At 45.4% G+C, this 20,464-nt stretch overlaps 1 protein-coding gene across 1 annotated transcript in view; it reads right to left on the reverse strand.

Moving 5' to 3' along the window:
• The window catches only part of SEC31B (SEC31 homolog B, COPII coat complex component), a gene marked incomplete at its 5' end in the record, with an annotated part of 331,579 nt that overhangs the window by 251,320 nt on the left and 59,795 nt on the right, over window positions 1-20,464 (reverse strand). The window contains 1 exon segment of the mRNA XM_082267974.1: window positions 13,486-13,567. Within this exon segment, the coding sequence (XP_082124100.1) occupies window positions 13,486-13,567 (82 nt within the window).

The following is a 20,464-nucleotide window of genomic DNA, read 5'->3' on the forward strand; positions in this document are numbered from 1 at the left end:
AGGCAACCTTACATCGGAGGTCTCCCAATTAACTCAAAATCGGTTTCTGAAGTACAGAGAACGCAAGGTTGAGATCCCAAGATGATCTTACAGATGGTATATTTTCTCGTTCTGAATAAGGTGGAGAAAACCAAGTCAGAGATACCCCTTATTCTTCAGGACCTGGGTTTTAACAGTCATGCTATTAAAGCAGGATGGAATAGGAGGCCCTTGTGCCAGTAGGTCTGGCCTATTTGGAAAAGGCCAAGGTTAGTCTTCCAGGAGTTTGAGTATGTCTGTTTACCAAGTCAGTGTTATAAGGAAAACCAGAACCCTTTTTACCTCTGACACCCCAGTTGAGGGAGAATCTTCATCAGAGGGAAGGCATCTATCAGCCTGAATATATACAGTGGGTACGGAAAGTATTCAGACCCCCTTAAATTTTTCACTCTTTGTTATATTGCAGCCATTTGCTAAAATCATTTAAGTTCATTCTTCTTCCTCATGAATGTACACATAGCACCCCATACTGACAGAAAAACACAGAATTGTTGACATTGTTGCAGATTTATTAAAAAAGAAAAACTGAAATATCACATGGTCCTAAGTATTCAGACCCTTTGCTCAGTATTTAGTAGAAGCCCCCTTTTGATCTAATACAGCCAGGAGACTTTTTGGGAAAGATGCAACAAGTCTTTCACACCTGGATTTGGGGATCCTCTGCCATTCCTCCTTGCAGATCCTCTCCAGTTCTGTCAGGTTGGATGGTAAACGTTGGTGGACAGCCATTTTTAGGTCTCTCCAGAGATGCTCAATTGGGTTTAAGTCAGGGCTCTGGCTGGGCCATTCAAGAACAGTCACGGAGTTGTTGTGAAGCCACTCCTTCGTTATTTTAGCTGTGTGCTTAGGGTCATTGTCTTGTTGGAAGGTACACCTTCGGCCCAGTCTGAGGTCCAGAGCACTCTGGAGAAGGTTTTTGTCCAGGATATCCCTGTACTTGGCCGCATTCATCTTTCCCTCGATTGCAACCAGTCGTCCTGTCCCTGCAGCTGAAAAACACCCCCACAGCATGATGCTGCCACCACCATGCTTCCTTGTTGGGACTGTATTAGACAGGTGATGAGCAGTGCCTGGTTTTCTCCACACATACCGCTTAGAATTAAGGCCAAAAAGTTCTATTTTGGTCTCATCAGACCAGAGAATCTTATTTCTCACCATCTTGGAGTCCTTCAGGTGTTTTTTTAGCAAACTCCATGCGGGCTTTCATGTGTCTTACACTGAGGAGAGGCTTCCGTCGGGCCACTCTGCCATAAAGCCCCGACTGGTGGAGGGCTGCAGTGATGGTTGACGTTCTACAACTTTCTCCCATCTCCTGACTGCATCTCTGGAGTTCAGCCACAGTGATCTTTGGGTTCTTCTTTACCTCTCTCACCAAGGCTCTTCTCCCCCGATTAGTCAGTTTGGCCGGACGGCCAGCTCTAGGAAGGGTTCTGGTCATCCCAAACGTCTTCCATTTGAGGATTATGGAGGCCACTGTGCTCTTAGGAACCTTAAGTGCAGCAGAAATCTTTTTGTAACCTTGGCCAGATCTGTGCCTTGCCACAATTCTGTCTCTGAGCTCTTCAGGCAGTTCCTTTGACCTCATGATTCTCATTTGCTCTGACATGCATTGTGATCTGGAAGGTCTTATATAGACAGGTGTGTGGCTTTCCTAATCAAGTCCAATCAGTATAATCAAACACAGCTGGACTCAAATGAAGGTGTAGAACCATCTCAAGGATGATCAGAAGAAATGGAAAGCACCTGAGTTTAATATATGAGTGTCACAGCCAAGGATCTGAATACTTAGGACCATGTGATATTTCAGTTTTTCTTTTTTAATAAATCTGCAACAATGTCAACAATTCTGTGTTTTTCTGTCAGTATGGGGTGCTATGTGTACATTCATGAGGAAGAAGAATGAACCTAAATGATTTTAGCAAATGGCTGCAATATAACAAAGAGTGAAAAATTTAAGGGGGTCTGAATACTTTCCGTACCCACTGTAGCTACAAAATGAACCCCCAGTGGACTTTATAGGCCACAGTAAACAAAGTGACAATATCTAAAGATTTTTTTCACATTTAAAAAATCTGTACACACTTTATTGAAACAATCCATATCGAATTATGAGAAGAACTGCGAATGTAATATAGTTTCACACCAGAATAACTTGAATCAGCATGGGATTGTATTTCACAGTATCTGTCGATGATATGGCAGTCTCTTGTTGACCAATCAAACGGAAAACACCCAATACATTCCAGAAATGAATTTCTTTTCTCAGTGGTGAAGGATATGCTTAACAGCACCACACTAGAAACAAGTACAATATATAATAAGTAAATGCATGCAAAGCTCACACTGTGTCACATAGAGCACTTCAAATTGTTAGATTACACTCACAGTGTTTAGAGTCAACAAGCAACTCATACAGCAGCTGACAATTAAAACCAGAAAGTAACATCCATTATATCACCAGGGATCAAAAGAACAGTCACTGCCTACATACGGAAGGTCATTGCACAGGCCACTGCAATGCTCAGTAGCGGGCAGAGATTGGACCTATATATAAGGGGTCAAGATTAAACCTGTATTAATGTTAAATGTTGTTATTGGCAGGGACACTTAAAATAAAAATCATGGGCTATGCCGCGATCATTAAAGTAGTAAAGTACTAAGCATATATAGCAAGAGAGCAGCATAGATCACCATATCAGCCTGAATGGAAAATGGACATCTTGCATTCCAGGTTCAACATCTGGTTAAAGCTTCTGTCTCTTCCGTGGAACTCTAGATGGGCTTCCCAGCCCCATCTGCTTGCAACCATGGTTAATCTTAGCAGGATCGGATAATTCCAGCATTAATCCCTCCTGTAAGTGTGCCCGGTCTCTCTACCACCATAGTGTCTGTTTTATCCTTGTTGGCACTTTCTTCTCAACCACCCCCCCCAATGTAACCCTAAAGAAGAAAAGAACTGAAGCAGCCTTTGGTGAAACCTGGGCCACTGAACGGCTGGGATTATGGAATTAATTAGAACAAAGACAGTCATGAACTCTCTTACAGAGACTGACTGATTGTTCTGGAGGTGAGCCACTTTTTGAACGATTTTCAAAATCTTTTCCTCTGAGAGAAATATCTTTTGTTCTAGGGAATGCAGATAATACCCCAGGAAGTGGACAATCTGAGAGGGAGCCAGTTTTGACTTTAGTAAGTTTAATATCCATATCCCAGACTTGGGCTGGGCTTTTGACAAATCTTCCTGCAGTACCTTTTTTTGAAGGAGCCATAATTAGGTGGTCATAGGCACAGAATTCTCAATATGGCCTATAGTCTTAGCGTAGCAAGAGCTTCCGCTAGAATCTTCATAAAGATTCTCAGAGCTGACAAGAGACCAAAGGGTAAGGCTATGCTCTGAAAGTGATACGTTTTTATCCCTTCCTACTAACCGTAGGAACTTTTGTGAGATTTTAGGCATAGGAATATATATGGGAATCCTTGAGGTCCATGATGATCATGAAGACATCCTTTTGTGGTATGTTCCTGAGTATATGGACTTCATGTAAAACTTTCAGTACTTGATTATTACTTTAGGGGCTTGAGAATCTGGATTAACGGATACTTCACTGAAGGTCTTCTCATAATGAGCACTTGATAATAGAGCCAGATCCCTTTTCTCACTCTGGTACGAGAAGTAGAACCTTTTGGTTTACCAATTCTTCCAAGGGGAGTGGTAAGGCAGGAGCTTTTTCGGGATCCCTGGGCAACTTTTTGGTGGCATGTCACCATGCCTTTTCTCAGGTTCTGACCATTCCTTTAGGATAGCATCTGACATTACTTAGTAAGCAGGGAATATTTTGAATTTCTTTTGCTGCAAATCCAGGTACATTTGATTGGGTCTAGAGAGTTGGCCTCCTGAATGCCTAGCAGGATTTAAATGGCACCCAAAAGGTCTTGGGCACCAAAGCAGTTTAGAATAGTTAGAAGACAGCTTGGAGCCACACCCAGAGGACTTATAGGGCCAGGCTTTCCTTCCTTTGTTGTGTCCTTAGTTTGAAAAAGTCAAAAAGGTACACAGTGGGGAAGCTCATCCCAAGAAATACGTACTCAGCCCACATCACCTTGTGCACTCCAATAACCAGTCTACAGGTGCCCTGGTCCGCTTGGGACCCACCACCTCAGATTCTCAGCCTATAACCAACCACCAAATATACACCATGAATAGGGCAGCTCCCGCCTGCCTACCTGTGTCCCGCTGGTGCGGGTCTCTCCCGGAGTCTTTATGTGGGAGGAAGCCTCCATGTTCACCCCCTGCACATGTGCAGCTCACTGGACAGGGATGTAAGCAACGGTAATGCAAATCAGACAAAGCAGGTATTTTTTTCCTTAAAAAAATAAAAACGGGTGAACAGGCAGGATTTTTAATAACTAAAATTCCAGTTTAAAAACTGATGCTTCAATTTTTACTTGCTCTTTTCAGAAATCTGTACTTTTAAAAATGTCCTATTAGCAAGTAGTTATTAAAAATCATGGTTCACTTTTATGGTACCGAGAAGGGTCACTTTTCCCTCCAAAGGGTGGTTCCTGGGTTCTTCCTTTCCTCCAGACAGTAAGTGGTTAATAGGAAACAGCAGCCTGTCTCAACATTGTCCCTCCTTCAGCAATGTGGTTCTTACAAGGTCATATGTGCAGTCTTGATCTTGGTACCATTTTACTTTTTTTTAGCTAGAGATCAGCTGACTTGTAAAAGTGATCTGGATGGCTTCACCACCACCACCTGGGTCACTTTTCCGGTACTGAAAAGGGCCTGTGCTGCCAGGTATAGTTCCTGGAGTGGAGGGTGGAGAATTGTGGAAAAAAGTCCCTCCTGATGGGAAGGATTATTGGTGGTTCGTCAGTCGTCTCATGTTCGAAAGCGTAGAGAATGGTGAGTCCCCAGGAGTTTCTCCCACTCCCGGGTGCTGACATCTGTAGCCATTTTTGCTCAGACTAGGTAACCCCATAGCGGACTCTTGTCTCAAGTGTTGTTCTTTAGTCCACCATACTAGGGATTCTTTCCCTGGAGTGAAAGAATCCCAGTCTGAAATCAAAGGTAGCAATCTGAGTTGAGTCATTTTCAGGTTTCTATTCACCTCCTCTGCATACAAAATTGTCCAAGTAAGGGAGAATACTTACTCCCTGGTTCTTTAGAACTGCCATCATTTTGGTAAATAAAATCCTCAGCGCTGAGGCTAACCCCAAAGGGAGGGCCTGAAAATTAAAAGTATGTGCGTCTTTTGAGTCTTCGATTATGAATCAGAACATATAGATAGGTATTCTTGAAAACTAGAGTTGTCGTGAAGCAGCTCTTGGAAAGATGATGAACAGCGTAGATGCTCTCAGTCTAAAATTTCCTGTACCTCACCACCTTATTTAGCTTCTTCAAATTGATGTAAAGAATTTCCTCTTCTGGTCTTCTACCACAAATGCAAGTACCCGCTGTTAAAATGTTGTTTTCCAGCATGTGTGGCGGTAACCAGGTGAGGAGTACAAAGATAAGTGTGTCTTGCCTGTGGTCAAGCATGGTGGTGGGAGTGTCACGGTCAGGGGCTGCATAAGTGCTGCCAGCACAAGGGAACTACAGTTCATTGAGGGAACCATGAATGCCAACATGTACTGTGACATACTGAAGCAGAGCATGATCCCCTCTCCCTTCAGAGACTTGGTTGCAACCCAGTATTCCAACATGACAACGACCCCATACATACCTCCAAGAGGACCACTGCCTTGCTAAAGAAAGTGAAGATAAAGGTGATGGAATGGCCAAGCATGTCTCCAAACCTAAACCCTATTGAGTATCCTCAAACAGAAGGTGGAGGAGAGCAAGGTCTCTAACATCCACCAGCTCCGTGATGTCATTATGGAGGAGTGGAAGAGGACTCCAGTGGCAACCTGTGACGCTCTGGTGAACTCCATGCCCAAGAGGGTTAAGGCAGTGATGGAAAATAATGGTGGCCACACAAAATATTGATACTTTGGGCCCAATTTGGACATTTTTACTTAGTGGTGTATTCAATTTTGTTTCCAGCAGTTTAGACATTAATGGCTGTGTGTTGAGTTATTTTGTGGGGACAGAAAAATTTACAACCTGTACACTCACTACTTTACACTGTAGCAAATCGTCTTTTTTTCAGTGTTGTCACATGAAAATACATACACATTGCGCAAACAATTTAAAGCAGAATTCCAGACAAGTAATGACCCAGCTTCTCACGTACTGCTTGTAATGCCTGCACAAACTGTTAAAAAACTAAATTTTAATACTTTATATTGGCCCTAAAGTTAATGTTCCTAACCTATCCTAAAGTACTTCTAAAGGAAACAGTGTTGAAATGCAAGTTTCCTTTGACAATGCCTATAAATACTTGCATTTGGTTTTCAAATCAATACCAGTTTTCTTGGGAAGCCTCCTCACAATATAATCACAAGCTGTAAATGGGCCTCAACAGCCCCCTAGACACCTAAAGCCAGGTTAAGACTTATGTGGTGGATAAAGCACACATGCTATGTTAAAGTAGCCTATTCAATTAGAGTGAGCTGTCAACACATCAAATTGCAGCAAAAACCCAACCTGACCCTTTTTTGGGAATGCAAAGCACAGCAGGTGCACTAGATACGCTGCCCTAGTGCATCAGGATTCCAAAACCACTTGCCGACCACCCTATAGCAGATATACTGCTACAGGTCAGGCGCTGTGCACAGGATGACATATAATTACATGATCCTGCATTTCCGGGTAGCGAGCGCAAATGTGCGCCATGGCGGCTTGTTTCCGCTGGGATTATACACAATTAGTGGGTACCGCGGACTCGATGTCCGACTGCACCTGCCAATCATTCGGTACAGAGGCAGAACGGCAGTTTGCCTATGTAAATATGGCAGAAAGGGTTAGTTACTGTCTGGTTTGTTTGCCGCAATATTGCAGTCCCGCTATAGGATAAATGAAAATTCCATACATATATCCCATAGTTTCATTGTTTGCAGATGCTACAACGTTTGCGCAAACCAATCAATATACATTATTGGGATTTTCTTAACCAAAAAAATGTAGCAGAATACATATTAGCCTAAGTTGATGAAGAAAAATGGATTTTTGTAAGATCTTACCGTAAAATCCTTTTCTCTTAAGCTCATTGACAGACGTAGTCTTCTTGATTCTCAAGAGCTGGGTTATGTTGTCTCCGCAGGAGTAGGACTAGGCAGAAAGACAAAACGTTCTGGCTCCACCTTAGGGGCAGTCCCTGAGGGTATATCCTCCCTCTCTGTGCTACAGGGAATCAGTTCTGTTTTAAAGCAGTACAGAGAATTTAACCCAACCCAACTCAATGATAGAGGGGCGGGTACTACGTCTGTCAATGAGCTTAAGAGAAAAGGATTTTACGGTAAGATCTTACAAAAATCCATTTTTCTCTATCGCTCATTGACAGACGTAGTCTTCTTGATTCTCAAGAGCTGGGACATCCAGAAGCAGTGCCACAAATGAGGGGTGGGATTGACAAAATCAAATCCAATCTAGAAGGCCCAACCGGTGCCAAACTAGAAGTTTTAAAGGCTCATTATAAACAAAGAATGAGACTAAAGAAAAATTTTCCAACGGAAAAAACCCTCGAGGTAGACCACTGGTCTCCTCAAATTGCGGCCTGCAAAACCTTGCGGCCAAACGAGGCATCAGACGATGCCATTACATCAACTTTATAATGTTTAGTAAAGGTATGCACCGACGACCAGGTAGCCGCCTTGCACACCTGGACCACTGACCCCTGATGGCGAAAGGCCCATGACGCACTAAGCCCGAGTGGAGTGCGCCTTAACAGGGAACGGGGGCTCCCGACCCTTAATAGAATAAGCCTGTACTACCGTCTGTCTGATCCATCTGGAAATGGTCGCGGCAGATGCAGGCAACCCCTTTTTGGGTCCATCTGGGATCACAAAAAGTGAATCCGTCTTGCGAAACGAGTCTGTCGTTTTCAAGTATACCCTGATCGCCCGGACCACATCCAAGGAGTGTAAAGCAAACTCCCGAGGATGACTGGGCTTAGGACACAGGGAAGGTAATACAATTTCTTCATTCAGATGAAATTCTGAAACCACTTTTGGTAGGAAGGATGGATTCGGACGAAGAACCACCTTATCTCTATGAACCACCAGATATGGTGAACGACAAGATCATGCGGCCAGTTCTGACACCCTGCGTGCAGAAGTAATAGCCACCAAGAAGGCCACCTTCTGGGACAACGTGGGTAGAGGAATCTCCCTAATATCTTCAAAGGGAGGTTTCTGAAGAACCGACAACACTAAATTAAGATCCCAGGGGGGTAACGGCGCGTGCACTGGCGGAGCCAGATGTCGCACCCCCTGGATGAAGTTCCGCACCAAGGAATGAGTAGCCAAAGGCTTCTGAAAGAAGATGGCTAATGCTGAGACCTGACCCTTGATAGTACTCAAGGCCAGTTTCTGCTCAACCCCTTGTTGCAGAAAAGCCAATATTCGACTAATCGAATAAGACCGAGGACGGAACCCCAAAGGTTCACACCATGCAATGTAGGACTTCCATGTACGATGATAAATCTTTCTGGAAGTCGCTTTCCTTGCTTCAACTAGAGTAGGAATAACTGAAGCTGACAAACCTTTGTCCTTCAGCACCTGGGTCTCAATAGCCAGGCCGTTAAAGCCAGCGATCGTAAAGCAGGATGGAAGATCGGTCCCTGAGACAGTAGATCCTCCCTGAGAGGAAGTCTCCACGGGACGTCCGCCACCAGTCTGACCATGTCGGCGTACCAAGCTCGACGAGGCCAGTCCGGCGCTACCAGGATTACTGGGATTCCTTCCTCCTCTATCCTGCGAAGAAGTCTTGGCAGTAACGCGAGAGGAGGGAAGGCATATATTAGCTGGTATTGCCCCCACGGGGCGATCAGTGCGTCTGCGGTTTCTGCTAGAGGATCGCGGGAGCGAGCCACGAATCTCTGAACTTTCCTGTTGAATCGTGATGCCAACAGATCCACATCCGGGGTGCCCCACCGTAGGCACAACTGGTGGAAAACGTCTGGATGGAGGGACCATTCCCCCTGATCCAGGGTCTGACGGCTGAGATAATCTGCCTGCCAATTCTCCACCCCCGGAATGAACACCGCAGAGATTGCTGGAACAAATCGTTCCGCCCAGCGAAGAATGCAAGCCACTTCTTTGGCCGCTCGGACACTCTTGGTGCCCCCCTGGTGATTGACATAAGCCACGGCCGTGGCATTGTCCGACTGGATCCGAACCGGGCTGCCCTGGAGCTGCTCGGTCCAGTGAATCAGACAAAGTCTGATCGCTCTCAGTTCCAATACATTTATCGGTAACCTGGATTCTTCCGGGGACCAAAGTCCCTGGACAGATAACTGACCGAGAATTCCTCCCCATCCGGATAGACTGGCATCCGTGGTCACTATCGTCCAATATATTGGCAGAAATGACTTTCCCTGGCTGAGCATCGGAGACCGAAGCCACCAGACCAGAGACTCTCTGGTCTGTTTGCTCAATCGGATCTGATTGTCCAGGGATTCCGGATTCCGATTCCATCTGAGAAGAATCTCTTGCTGAAGAATTCGGGTATGGGACTGGGCAAATGGGACTGCTTCGAACGAAGCCACCATCAACCCCAGAACCCTCATGCAAGTCCGAAGGGAAGACCAGCTGTTGGACAGTAACAACTGGACTGCTGATTGAATCTTTCGGAGTTTCCCTACCGGAAGAAAAACTCTTGTCCTGACTGTGTCTAGAATTAGACCCAGATATTCGAGCCTCTGGGTGGGAACCAGAAATGACTTTTGCTGGTTCACCAGCCACCCGAATTCCTGTAAAGAAATCATAGTAATTTCTATGTTTTGTAGCAAGGTCTGAGGAGACTCTGCATGAAGCAGAAGATCGTCTAGGTAACCAAGGATCGATATACCTCTTTGGCGCAGAAGTGCCAACATTGGGGCCAACACCTTTGTGAAGACCCGCGGAGCCGTGGCGAGACCGAAAGGTAACGCCACAAACTGATAGTGGTTCTCCTCTACGGAAAAGCGTAGAAACCGCTGATGTCCTGTGAAAATGGGAATGTGAAGATAGGCGTCCTTGATGTCTATGGACGCTAGGACATCCCCTGGATGCAGGAAGGCTGCTACCGTGCGAATGGACTCCATTCTGAATCTTCTTATGTTGACGAAAGAATTGAGTGCTCTTAAGTCCAGAATTGGACGCACTTTGCCCTCTTTCCTGGGTATTGTAAACAGGTTTGAATAAAACCCTTGAAACCGTTCTGTCCAAGGAACGTGGACTACCACTCCTTGTTGTAGTAAATCTGTGACTGCTCTCCGCAGATCTTCTAAACGATCTGAGGATAGTCGGATATTGGAAGGGAAGAATCGCGCCGGTGGGAGAGATCGAAACTCGATCTTGTACCCTGACCTTATGACTTCGCAAACCCATTTGTCCGGGATTCTGGAAAGCCATGGATCCGGGAACCGGCGAAGACGTCCCCCCACCCCTTCAGGTCTGGAGGGGGCGGGCTTTTGCTTGCCCGACCAACGACCCCTGACGCCTCCTGCAGGAGCTTTGGAGGACTTAGTTTTTTCACCCACGGGACGAAAAAACCTCTTGTGAGCAGAAAAAGAAGGCCCTCGTCTTTGACGAGTTCCTCTACCTTAAAAATTTGCGGTAAAAAGGTGCTCTTTCCACCCGTGAGATCTTTAATGATCTCATCTAAGTTGGCTCCAAATAGACGCTCTCCTGAAAAGGGGATATTAGCCAATGCTTTTTTGGAACCTTGGTCGGCTAACCAACCTTTTAGCCACAGTGTACGCCTGAGAACCACTGCTGAGACTGATGCTCGCGCCAATAATGGAGTGGCGTCTAACGCCGCATCACACACAAACTGTAACCCCTGTATCATTTGTTCCAACAAATCTGATACCGCCTGAGGCACCTCTTCTAAGTCCCGGCGTAACCACTTGGTCCATTCAGTTACAGCCTGCGAAACCAGACCAATAGCTATTATAGGTCTGAAAGCTGATCCAATCAAGGAAAACATGGTGCGAGACATAGCTTCTATCTTGCGATCCACTGGATCTTTAAAAGACGGAGCGTCTTCTAAAGGAATAACCGTGGCTTTATTCAATCTAGCAATTGGTGAATCCACCACAGGTGGTTCTGTCCATTTCTTAATAAGGGTTTCCTCAAACGGATAACGCCTGTCAATGCATTTAGAAATAGTAAAAGTGCGTTTTGGCAGACGCCATTCTTCTTCGATTGGATTGCCAAAACATTTGGGCAATGGAAAAACCTTCGCCACTTTGATGCGTTTTTTAGTCCCAAAAGGGATTTCAGTTTCAGCTATTTCCGATGGAATACCCTGTAACCTTAAGGTCTCTTGAACAGATACAATGAGTGCGTTTACCAACGCTTCCTCTCGGGCTATGGCGGATGCCGAAACATCCTCCTCACTGTCTGAAGAGACAGGACCCGAGACACCAATCCCAGATGAAGTACCTGCAACTGCAGAAATAGGCTCAGAGTCTGAATCCGAGGTTTCAGATAATAAGGGGTTAGGCGGGGGTCGCTTTCTTGCGCCCTGTCCCTGACAAGCCACTTCCACCCGGGACACAAAAGTTTCCATAATAGCTGACAATGATTCAATTGTCAATGGGGTGCTGGAGGATCCCGCAGACCCCTCGAGGGGATCCGGAGGAGATACATGAGTGGCAGGGTCCATGTTAATACAGGACACCTTTGCCAGCAAAACAAAAAACTTTTTTTTTTTTTTTTTTGTGTGTCTCCCCCTATCGCAATAGCGCCCCTCAGAGTACCTGCTTCTCGATCCCACAGAGAGAGAGAGGGACCCCCAAGGCTCACCAACCGATGCAGTGCAGTTTCCAACCAACTGCAGTCAGCGTCTGTCTTACACAGACTGGAAGGAGCTGTTTGCTTTTTCCCGGGTAGAAGGCGTGGCTCCGCCCCCTGTGTACGCCGTCCGGCGTTCCCAGCTCTCCACGAGGTAGCTGGGCTCACAAAACATGGCCGCCCCCATAGAAGAGACATAAGACTCCAAAAACATGGCGGCCGGCGTGACCTGAGGACATACATGCATTCGGTCTACGGCAAAATGGCGGCGGACCGCCGAAATCGTTTTCCCAGCACATCCACCTGCATCTCTGCTAAGAGGCGATATATGGATCTACAGAAGATACACTACACATAAGGTAGGATTATACCTCCTATGTCTGCTGTAATGTTACAGTCTGCTGGGTAGAGTGTTAGCTCTTAAACCAAGTCCACTTCCCACAAACACATGCTGTATTACAAGGGGGACTTGTAAGTATCAGATATATACTGACCATATATGGAGGGGCCCATAATACATACTGCCTCATAACGAGGAAAAAAGGGAACGTTTACTCACCATACCGAACCGACAGGCACCCTCTCTTCACAATACCCTCTCCACCGGGGTGGGGGTTTGTGGACCACTCCGGACGCCTCGACTCTCTGGTACCTGGCGTCCAAGCGAGACTTTTAACTCGCAAAGTCAGTCCCTTCACTGGGACTCCGTCACGGCCGACCCAGCGCGGAGCTCTGGTCTGCACGCGCTCGTAGGCAGAAACCGGGGTGACCACTGGATCTCAACATCCAGCCCGTCGCCCGGCCCCGCATACTTACTTGAATATGTCGCGGCCGACCAAGCGCAATGCCATGGTCTGTGCGCGCTCTTAGGCCGGCTGGGGTGACCACAAGTGTCGCCCAGTCCGGCATTTTTTGCTTGAAGATCTCACAGGAAAAAACACTGGAGAAAACTACCTAAAAAATGTCTTTTTCTTAAAGAAAAAAAGTCTTGCCAGGACCAAAAGATCCCAGCAAGGAACTTGGGTCCTTACTCCTGACTAGACAGAAAAAAACTGATTCCCTGTAGCACAGAGGGAGGATATAGCCTCAGGGACTGCCCCTAAGGTGGAGCCAGAACGTTTTGTCTTTCTGCCTAGTCCTACTCCTGCGGAGACAACATAACCCAGCTCTTGAGAATCAAGAAGACTACGTCTGTCAATGAGCGATAGAGAAATTAGATTTTTTACATTTTTATACTGGATAGGTCTTATAGCAGAAAGTTAAAAAGATTTTTTTTTTCAAAAATTGTCTTGGTTTATAGCGCAAAAAAAAAAAAAAAAAAAAGCAGAGGTGATCAAATACCACCAAAAGAAAGCTCGATTTGTGAGGGAAAAAAGAACATACAATTTATTTGGGTACAGTGTGGCTAAAAGGGAAATTTTGCACAAAACATGAGAATATAAAATAATTCCTTTAGAACACAAAAAAGTCTTGCATACAAGTATTTTCTGTAAAGAGGTGAACAAAGCCATAGTACAATGCTGTCACAAAGCTGAAATAGCTTGGGAAAATGCTAAATTCTACCTGTCGCCAAGTAAACTGGGTGCTGGTTTGCTGGGCTCCATGCCTGAACTGCCGACCGTTCAATTTCTTTCAGCTTCATTTTCTGTAATATAGAAACAAGTTGAAGAATTACATTAGGCAAAAAAGGTAAGGTGTAACTTGTGCTTATCACTGAATTAACATATGTACTCATAATTAGAGCTTCGATACTAGGTAAAGTGTAATATATAATAATCCATGTACTGTGTTTTAACATTAGGTGCAATGTGCAGTGAAACAAGCGCTAAATGAGGCAGCATTCACAATCGAGCGTTCACAATCATGAGCTTCAAAATTCAATTCCTATGTGATTCTTCATGTTACATAGGTCAGTTCATTCCCTTAAATGGGCTGCCCTATGTGCATTTGTCCTCAAAGACAAACTCCTGCTCCTTTTCGGGCAACAAGCTTCACATGTTTTTTAAAGGTGCGTGTTGCCGAGCGATTTTGTCGCATGACAATCACTGCAAAAATCTCAGTGCAATGGGGTGTCGCCATTTAGAATGAGTTAATGGCACCCAAATGCGTGTTTTACCTTTAACAATTGCTGCGCGATTTGGAATTCCGCCAACATTTCCAAATTACGATGTGTGAACGGGGCATGAGCTTGAAGCAAACTGGCAAAGCAAGGAACATAGGCAGGAAAGGATAAGGGAAAGGGGAGCAACAAAAGGAAAAAAAAATTGCCAGGGCAAATTACTCATTCGAATTTTAATGAAAAATAAAAATAATTGTTAGAAGAAGTATTTTGTAGAAGAAAAATTTTTAGACGAAGAAACTTTGCATGTCTCAAATGGTCAGCGCCGCCAGCTATAGCTGGTAACACTGACCATTGTATTCTGATGGAGGGGAGGGTTCCCTTTTGTCAGAATACAATACTACAGTGGAAAGGATTCCCCCATCCACATATTCAAGTCAGATCATTTCTTCTTGTTCATTCAGCTGGTTTAAAAAAAAAAAAAAATTATCAAATTATCATTGCAGTTTACAAAAATAGTGTTACTGCAGATATGTATATTTTATTCTGTAATTTGTCCTGTTGAAAAGGTTACTAAAATGATGGTTCCGGTACAAAGCATTAAAGGTTATTTATAAATTAAATTGTATTTTTTTTCAAATGTTGCGCTTTTTGAAATGCGTAAAAATATTAACTGACAAAACAAACAGTTTACATATTAATGGTTAATAAGAGGTTAAAACAGAGGAACATTTTATTAAAATTATTACTTTTTTACTTTGCGTCTTTCGATTTCTGATCGAAACACTGAGGTGTCCGTGTATATGAGAAACTGAGGTAATTTACCTCGACTTAGTTCTTGGGAGTTCCCAGAGGAAAAAACATCTCCTCTGTGGGCCTGTTTATGAAGCCAAGTATATCTATTCTCAGAAGAGAGACATTTTTTCCTCTGAGAACAGCAGTGATCTGAGGAGAAGGGGACAGCTGCCTGTGACCACATGGGATAGTGTGGGGATTGCAGTGCAGCCTAGTTTACAAAGAGAAACCAAAGTTAAAGTGGTTATAAACCCAAAAATGTAATATATTGCAGCTTACCAATCATTAGATGTGATGGCTGCATAAGATTTCTTTAAGCTTTTTTTCCCCTGTTGTCACCAGGGAATCCTGCCGGTAACACACCTCATGTATAAGAAAGACACCACTCTGGATAACAAGTACAGCAGGCACATTTGGACAGCAGCATTGTCAGTCTGGGGGGGGGGGGGGGTGTTTGATGTACTAGCAGATTTAAATACACTAACCAGAGATGCACTCCAGCTAATACTTTATAAATACAGTACTGTAAAACAGTCTTTAGGCAGATGTAAATTTCTGTAAATTTAGAATGCTTTCACAAATAGAAATGTTAATAGTTTGCATATAGAATGGGCAGGTTGCACATCGGCAAAGGCAGCATTAATGCTGAAAGATATATCCAGGTTTTAGATCAGCATTTGCTCCCATCCAGACAATGTCTTTTTCAGGAAGGGCCTTGCATGTTTTAGCTGGACAATGCTAAACCAAATACTGCATGTATGACAACAGCAAAGATTTGTAGTAGAAGAGTCCGGTTGCTTAACTGGCCTGCCTGCAGTCCAGACCTTTCACCAATTGGAAGTGTAGTCTTACAAAAAAACAAGGACGGTTAAGTCCATTAATAAGAATGAAGAATGCTCCCCCCCCCCTCCCCGTCGTGACTCCAAGGTGTCTTCTCCCTCCACCGATGACTTATTTTCTTCTTCCTCCGCCTGGGCAGTGATGTCACGGGGTGGGGTTTCCGGCTGACGTCACCGGATGACTATGCCCCATAACTATATAAGAACTGGCAGACACCATAGCTGACATAACCACAGGAGTCAGCGTCAGCAGGATCCTTTTTTTCATATTGAGCGGGTTGGCTACAACAGGAGGAAAAAGAAAAAAAAAAAAAAAGAAGTCATCAGCGAAGATAGAAGACTGGAGGAAGAAGACACCTTGGGAGCTACGAAGGGGGACATTCTTAATTTTTAAAAGAGGACTTGTCAAAAATCGTCTGTTTTTTGGAACACTACACTTCTTTTTTTGGGTGAATGGGTAATGGTACAATGTACCCCCATACTCATTGACATGGGGGGGCAAGGATCTGGGGGCCCCCTTGTTAAAGGGGGGCTTCCAGATTTCAATAAGCCCCCTGCCCACAGACCCCCACAACCACAGCCCAGGGTTGTGAGGAAGAGTCCCTTGTCCCCATCAACATGGAGACCAACCCCCATGCTGAGGGCATGTCCTGGTATGGTTTAGGAGGGGGGGGCACGCTCACTTCAGATAAGGGTCTGGAATGAATTTTGGTGGGATTTTCCCTCAAAATCCATATCTGGGAGGTGTCCTAATATATATATATATATATATATATATATATATATATATATATATATATAAAAATTTGGCGTGAGGTTTCCTCCATACCAAAAGCAAAGGAATTGTTTTAAATCAGGGATCCTCAAACTACGGCCCTCCAGCTGTTGCAAAAACTACACATCCCATGAGGCATTGTAAAACTCTGACATTCACAGACATGACTAGGCATGATGGGAATTATAGTTCCTGAACATCTGGAGGGCCATAGTTTGAAGGCCCCTGTTTTAAATGGTCAATGACAAGTTGCATTAATCTCAAAGTCGGATCACATTCCTTGAAGATGCTTGGGAGTCGTAGGGCAAAGTTGGATCGGAAGTCGTCCGACTTGTTGGATCAGTAAGAAAATAGCCTTACACTCCAAAACATATCCTGCTACTACTCCAGAGTATGGTGATATAAGGTGTTGGACTTTTTCTTCACAGCCTAGCCATATAGAGGGCCCAAAATTTAAAGAAGTACCTTCAGGCGTTCTAGGTACATAAATTACACATCTGATTTCCACATCATTACATTTTTGGAGGCCCTGGAGCACCAGTGCAGTGGAAACGCCTACAAGATGACAACATTTTGGAGAGAGCAAACACCCTGAGGTATTTTATTGCCACAAGTCTTTGAAAAATGCGTAAAAACTGGGTTTTTGTCTTACCGTAAAATCCTTTTCTCTGATGTTCATTGACGGACACAGCTTCATATCTTCTTTGACAGGTGGGTTATGCTGCTCTTCTTAGGAGTAGGACACTAGGCGGAAGAGGGTAAACAAAGCCTAACTATGCCTATAGGGCGGTCCCAGGTGGTATACTCCCACTTCCTGCTCTAGGATCTCCGTTTTCTAACAAGCAGTGTTCGAAAAATACATAACCCAACACCACAGAGGGGTGGGTGCTGTGTCCGTTAATGAACATCAGAGAAAAGGATTTTACGGTAAGACAAAAATCCAGTTCTCTTTCGTTCATTGACGGAAACAACTTCATATCTTCTTTGACAGATGGGATGTCCCAAAGCAGTATCAGCATGAGGGGTGGGAAAAAACAGCAATAAACAAAATTCCCAAAAAGGGGCTAAACTTAGCCAACCAGGTAAACCAGGAGCTCAACCAAAAACAACTGGAGCTCACCTACCAGACAAAAAAAAAGCCCTAAAGAGGCAGAAGCCTCTGTCACAGCGGCCTGCAAAATTCTGTGGCCAAAGGCAGCATCTGCAGATGCGAACATATACAACTTGCAGAACGCGTGTACAGATGCCCAGGTGGCCGATTTGCAAAACTGGACCACTGATGCCTGATGACGGAAGGCCCAGGAGGCACTAAGCGCCCTCGTGGAATGTACCTTAACAGGGAAAGGAGGAACCTGACCATTAATTGAATCAGCTTGCACCACCGTTTGCCTGATCCATCTGGAAATGGTCGCAGCAGATGCAGCCTGCCCTTTACGAAAACAATCTGTAAGAAAAAACAAAGAATCCGATTTTCGAATAGGCTGAGTCGCCATCAAGCATACTCTGATGGCCCGGACTACATCCAAAGAATGCAAAGCAACTTCTTTTGGATGCTTTGGCTTAGGACAAAATGAAGGTTACACAATGTCTTCATTTATGTGGAACCCCAAAACGACCTTATTAAGGAACGACTGACAGGAACGAAGCACCACTTTGTCCCTGGGAACCACCAGGTAAGGTGGCCGATAGGACAACGCAGCCAGCTCCAAGACCCTGCATGCAGAAGTGATAGCCACCAAGAAAGCCACTTTCTGTGACAAGCAGAGGAATTTCACGAATATTCTCAAAAAGGCTGTTTGTGAATAACTGACAGTACCAGATTAAGATTCCACGGAGGCACCAGGGACCGTACCAGAGTGGCCAGATGGCAAACTCCCTGCGCGAAGGTAAGAACCAAGGAATTCATGGCCAACGGTCTTTGGAAGAAAATCACCAAGGCTTAAATCTGGCCCTTATGGTGCCCAAGGCCAAATGCTGATCCACACCCCTTTGTCGAAACTCCAGCAGAAGTGATACCAAAAAGAAATGGGGGAAACCCCTGAGACTCACACCAAGTAATATACGACTTCCAAACTCAATGGTAAATCTTCCGAGAAGTAGATTTCCTAGCTTTTAGCAGAGTAGGAATCACCGAATCGGACAACCCCCTATTCTTCAATACCTGGCTTTCAATAGCCAGGCCGTTAAACCAGGGACCGTAAAGCAGGATGGAAGATTGGTCCTTGAGAGAGAAGATCTTCTCTGAGAGGAAGCCACCAAGCGGCATCGGCTACCAGTCCGGGGCCACCAGAATCCTGGACCACTGGAATCCCTTCTGCCTGGATTCTGCACAAAAGTCTCGGCAGAAGTTGCAGTGGAGAAAAGGCATAAATTAGACAATTACGACCCCAAGGGGCCAACAGAGTGCCTGCGGCGTCTGCCAGAGGATTCCAAGACCTTGCAACAAACCTCAGAACCTTCCGGTTGAGAAGAGAGGCCAATAGGTCCACATCGGGGGTCCCCCACCAGAGACAGAGTTGTTGAAACACTTCCTGCTGAAGGGACCATTCGCCCAGACACAGTGCCTGTTGACAGCAGAGAGGGCTGGAACATATTGTTCTGCCCACCTTAGAATGCTGGCCACTTCTTTGGCCGCAAGGGCACTCTTAGTGCCCCCTTGATGATTGACATATGCCACAGCTGTTGCGTTGTCCGATTGAATCCCTACCGGACACCCCTGTAGACGATCTGTCCACTGTGACAGGCAAAGCCTGATCGCCCGAATTTCCCTATCTGGACAAGCTGGCATCCATGTAGATCACCGTCCAGTACATGTGAAGAAAATATTTCCCCTGCTGAAGCGCCAGGGACAGGAGCGAACACAGCAAGGCCCTCCTTGTACTCCGGTTCAACCGTATCAGATTGTCCAGGGACAAAGGATTCTTGTCCCATTTGGCCAGAATCTCCCTTTGCAGAGGTCTAGTGTGAAACTGAGCAAATAGAACCACCTTGAAAGGTGGAGTCCATCAAACCCAGCACTTGCATGCAAGTCTTGAGGGATGACCAGCGGTTTGACAACAGGAGCCAAATCAAATGCTGCAAACCAAAGGGTAATGCCAAAAATTAATAGTGGTCCTTGCCCACGGCAAACCTAAGAAAATGCTTATGTCCGACATAGATTGGGATATGAAGGTTAAGCATCCTTGATATCGATAGAGGCTAGAAAATCCTCTTGATAAAGGGAAGCCACTACGGTACGAATGGACTCCATTCTGAATTTCTGAACCCGCACAAAAGCGGTTCAAGGCCTGGAGGTCTAAGATTGGACGGCCTTGCCCTCCTTCCAGGGAACAGGTAAAAAGGTTTGAGTAAAACCCCTGAAAACATTCAGACTCTGGAACTGGTACAATGACCCCTTGTGAGAGCAAACCCTGTACTGCCCCGAAAAAGGCCCTTCGACTGATCTGAGAACAGATGCAGGTTGGAAGGAAAGAACCTTGCCGGGGGCAAGGACCAAAACTTGATCTTGCAACCGGACCAGATTAACTCGTGGACCCATTTGTCTTGCATGAAAGAGGTCCACGGGTCCGGAAAGAAGCGCAGGACATCTCCCCACCCCATGTACGGGTGAGGGCCCCCTTTCAGGCAGAGGAGAACTTGGCTTTAGGGCCAGCAGAACCTTTTGACTTACCAACCCAGGGTCTCTTGGAACATCCCAAGAAGGCACGGGAGGGTTTTGAACCCTTATCCTGCACCCCCACGGGGCGAAAGGGCCACTTGTGGACTGAGAAGACAGGACCACGTTTTCAGCGAGGCTCTCTGCTCTTACCTCGTGTGAGACCTTTTATGATCCCTTCCATCAAAGCTCCGAACAAACGATCCCTCACGAAGGGAAGATCCGTCAGCACCTTTTTGGAAGCCTGGTCTGCAGACCAGCATTTCAGCCAAATCATGCGACGAAGGGTCACCGCAGTCACAGACACCCTGCAGGCTAACAGGGCCACGTTCAGGGAGGAATCACAGATATTCTGCAACCCCTGTATCAGCCAATTCAGCCAGCTTAGGGGGATGTTGACGCCCTTCCAAATTCTGGTG

Source organism: Pelophylax lessonae (assembly GCF_965119305.1).
Source record: "Pelophylax lessonae genome assembly, chromosome: 9".
Classification (NCBI taxonomy): Eukaryota; Metazoa; Chordata; class Amphibia; order Anura; family Ranidae; genus Pelophylax; species Pelophylax lessonae.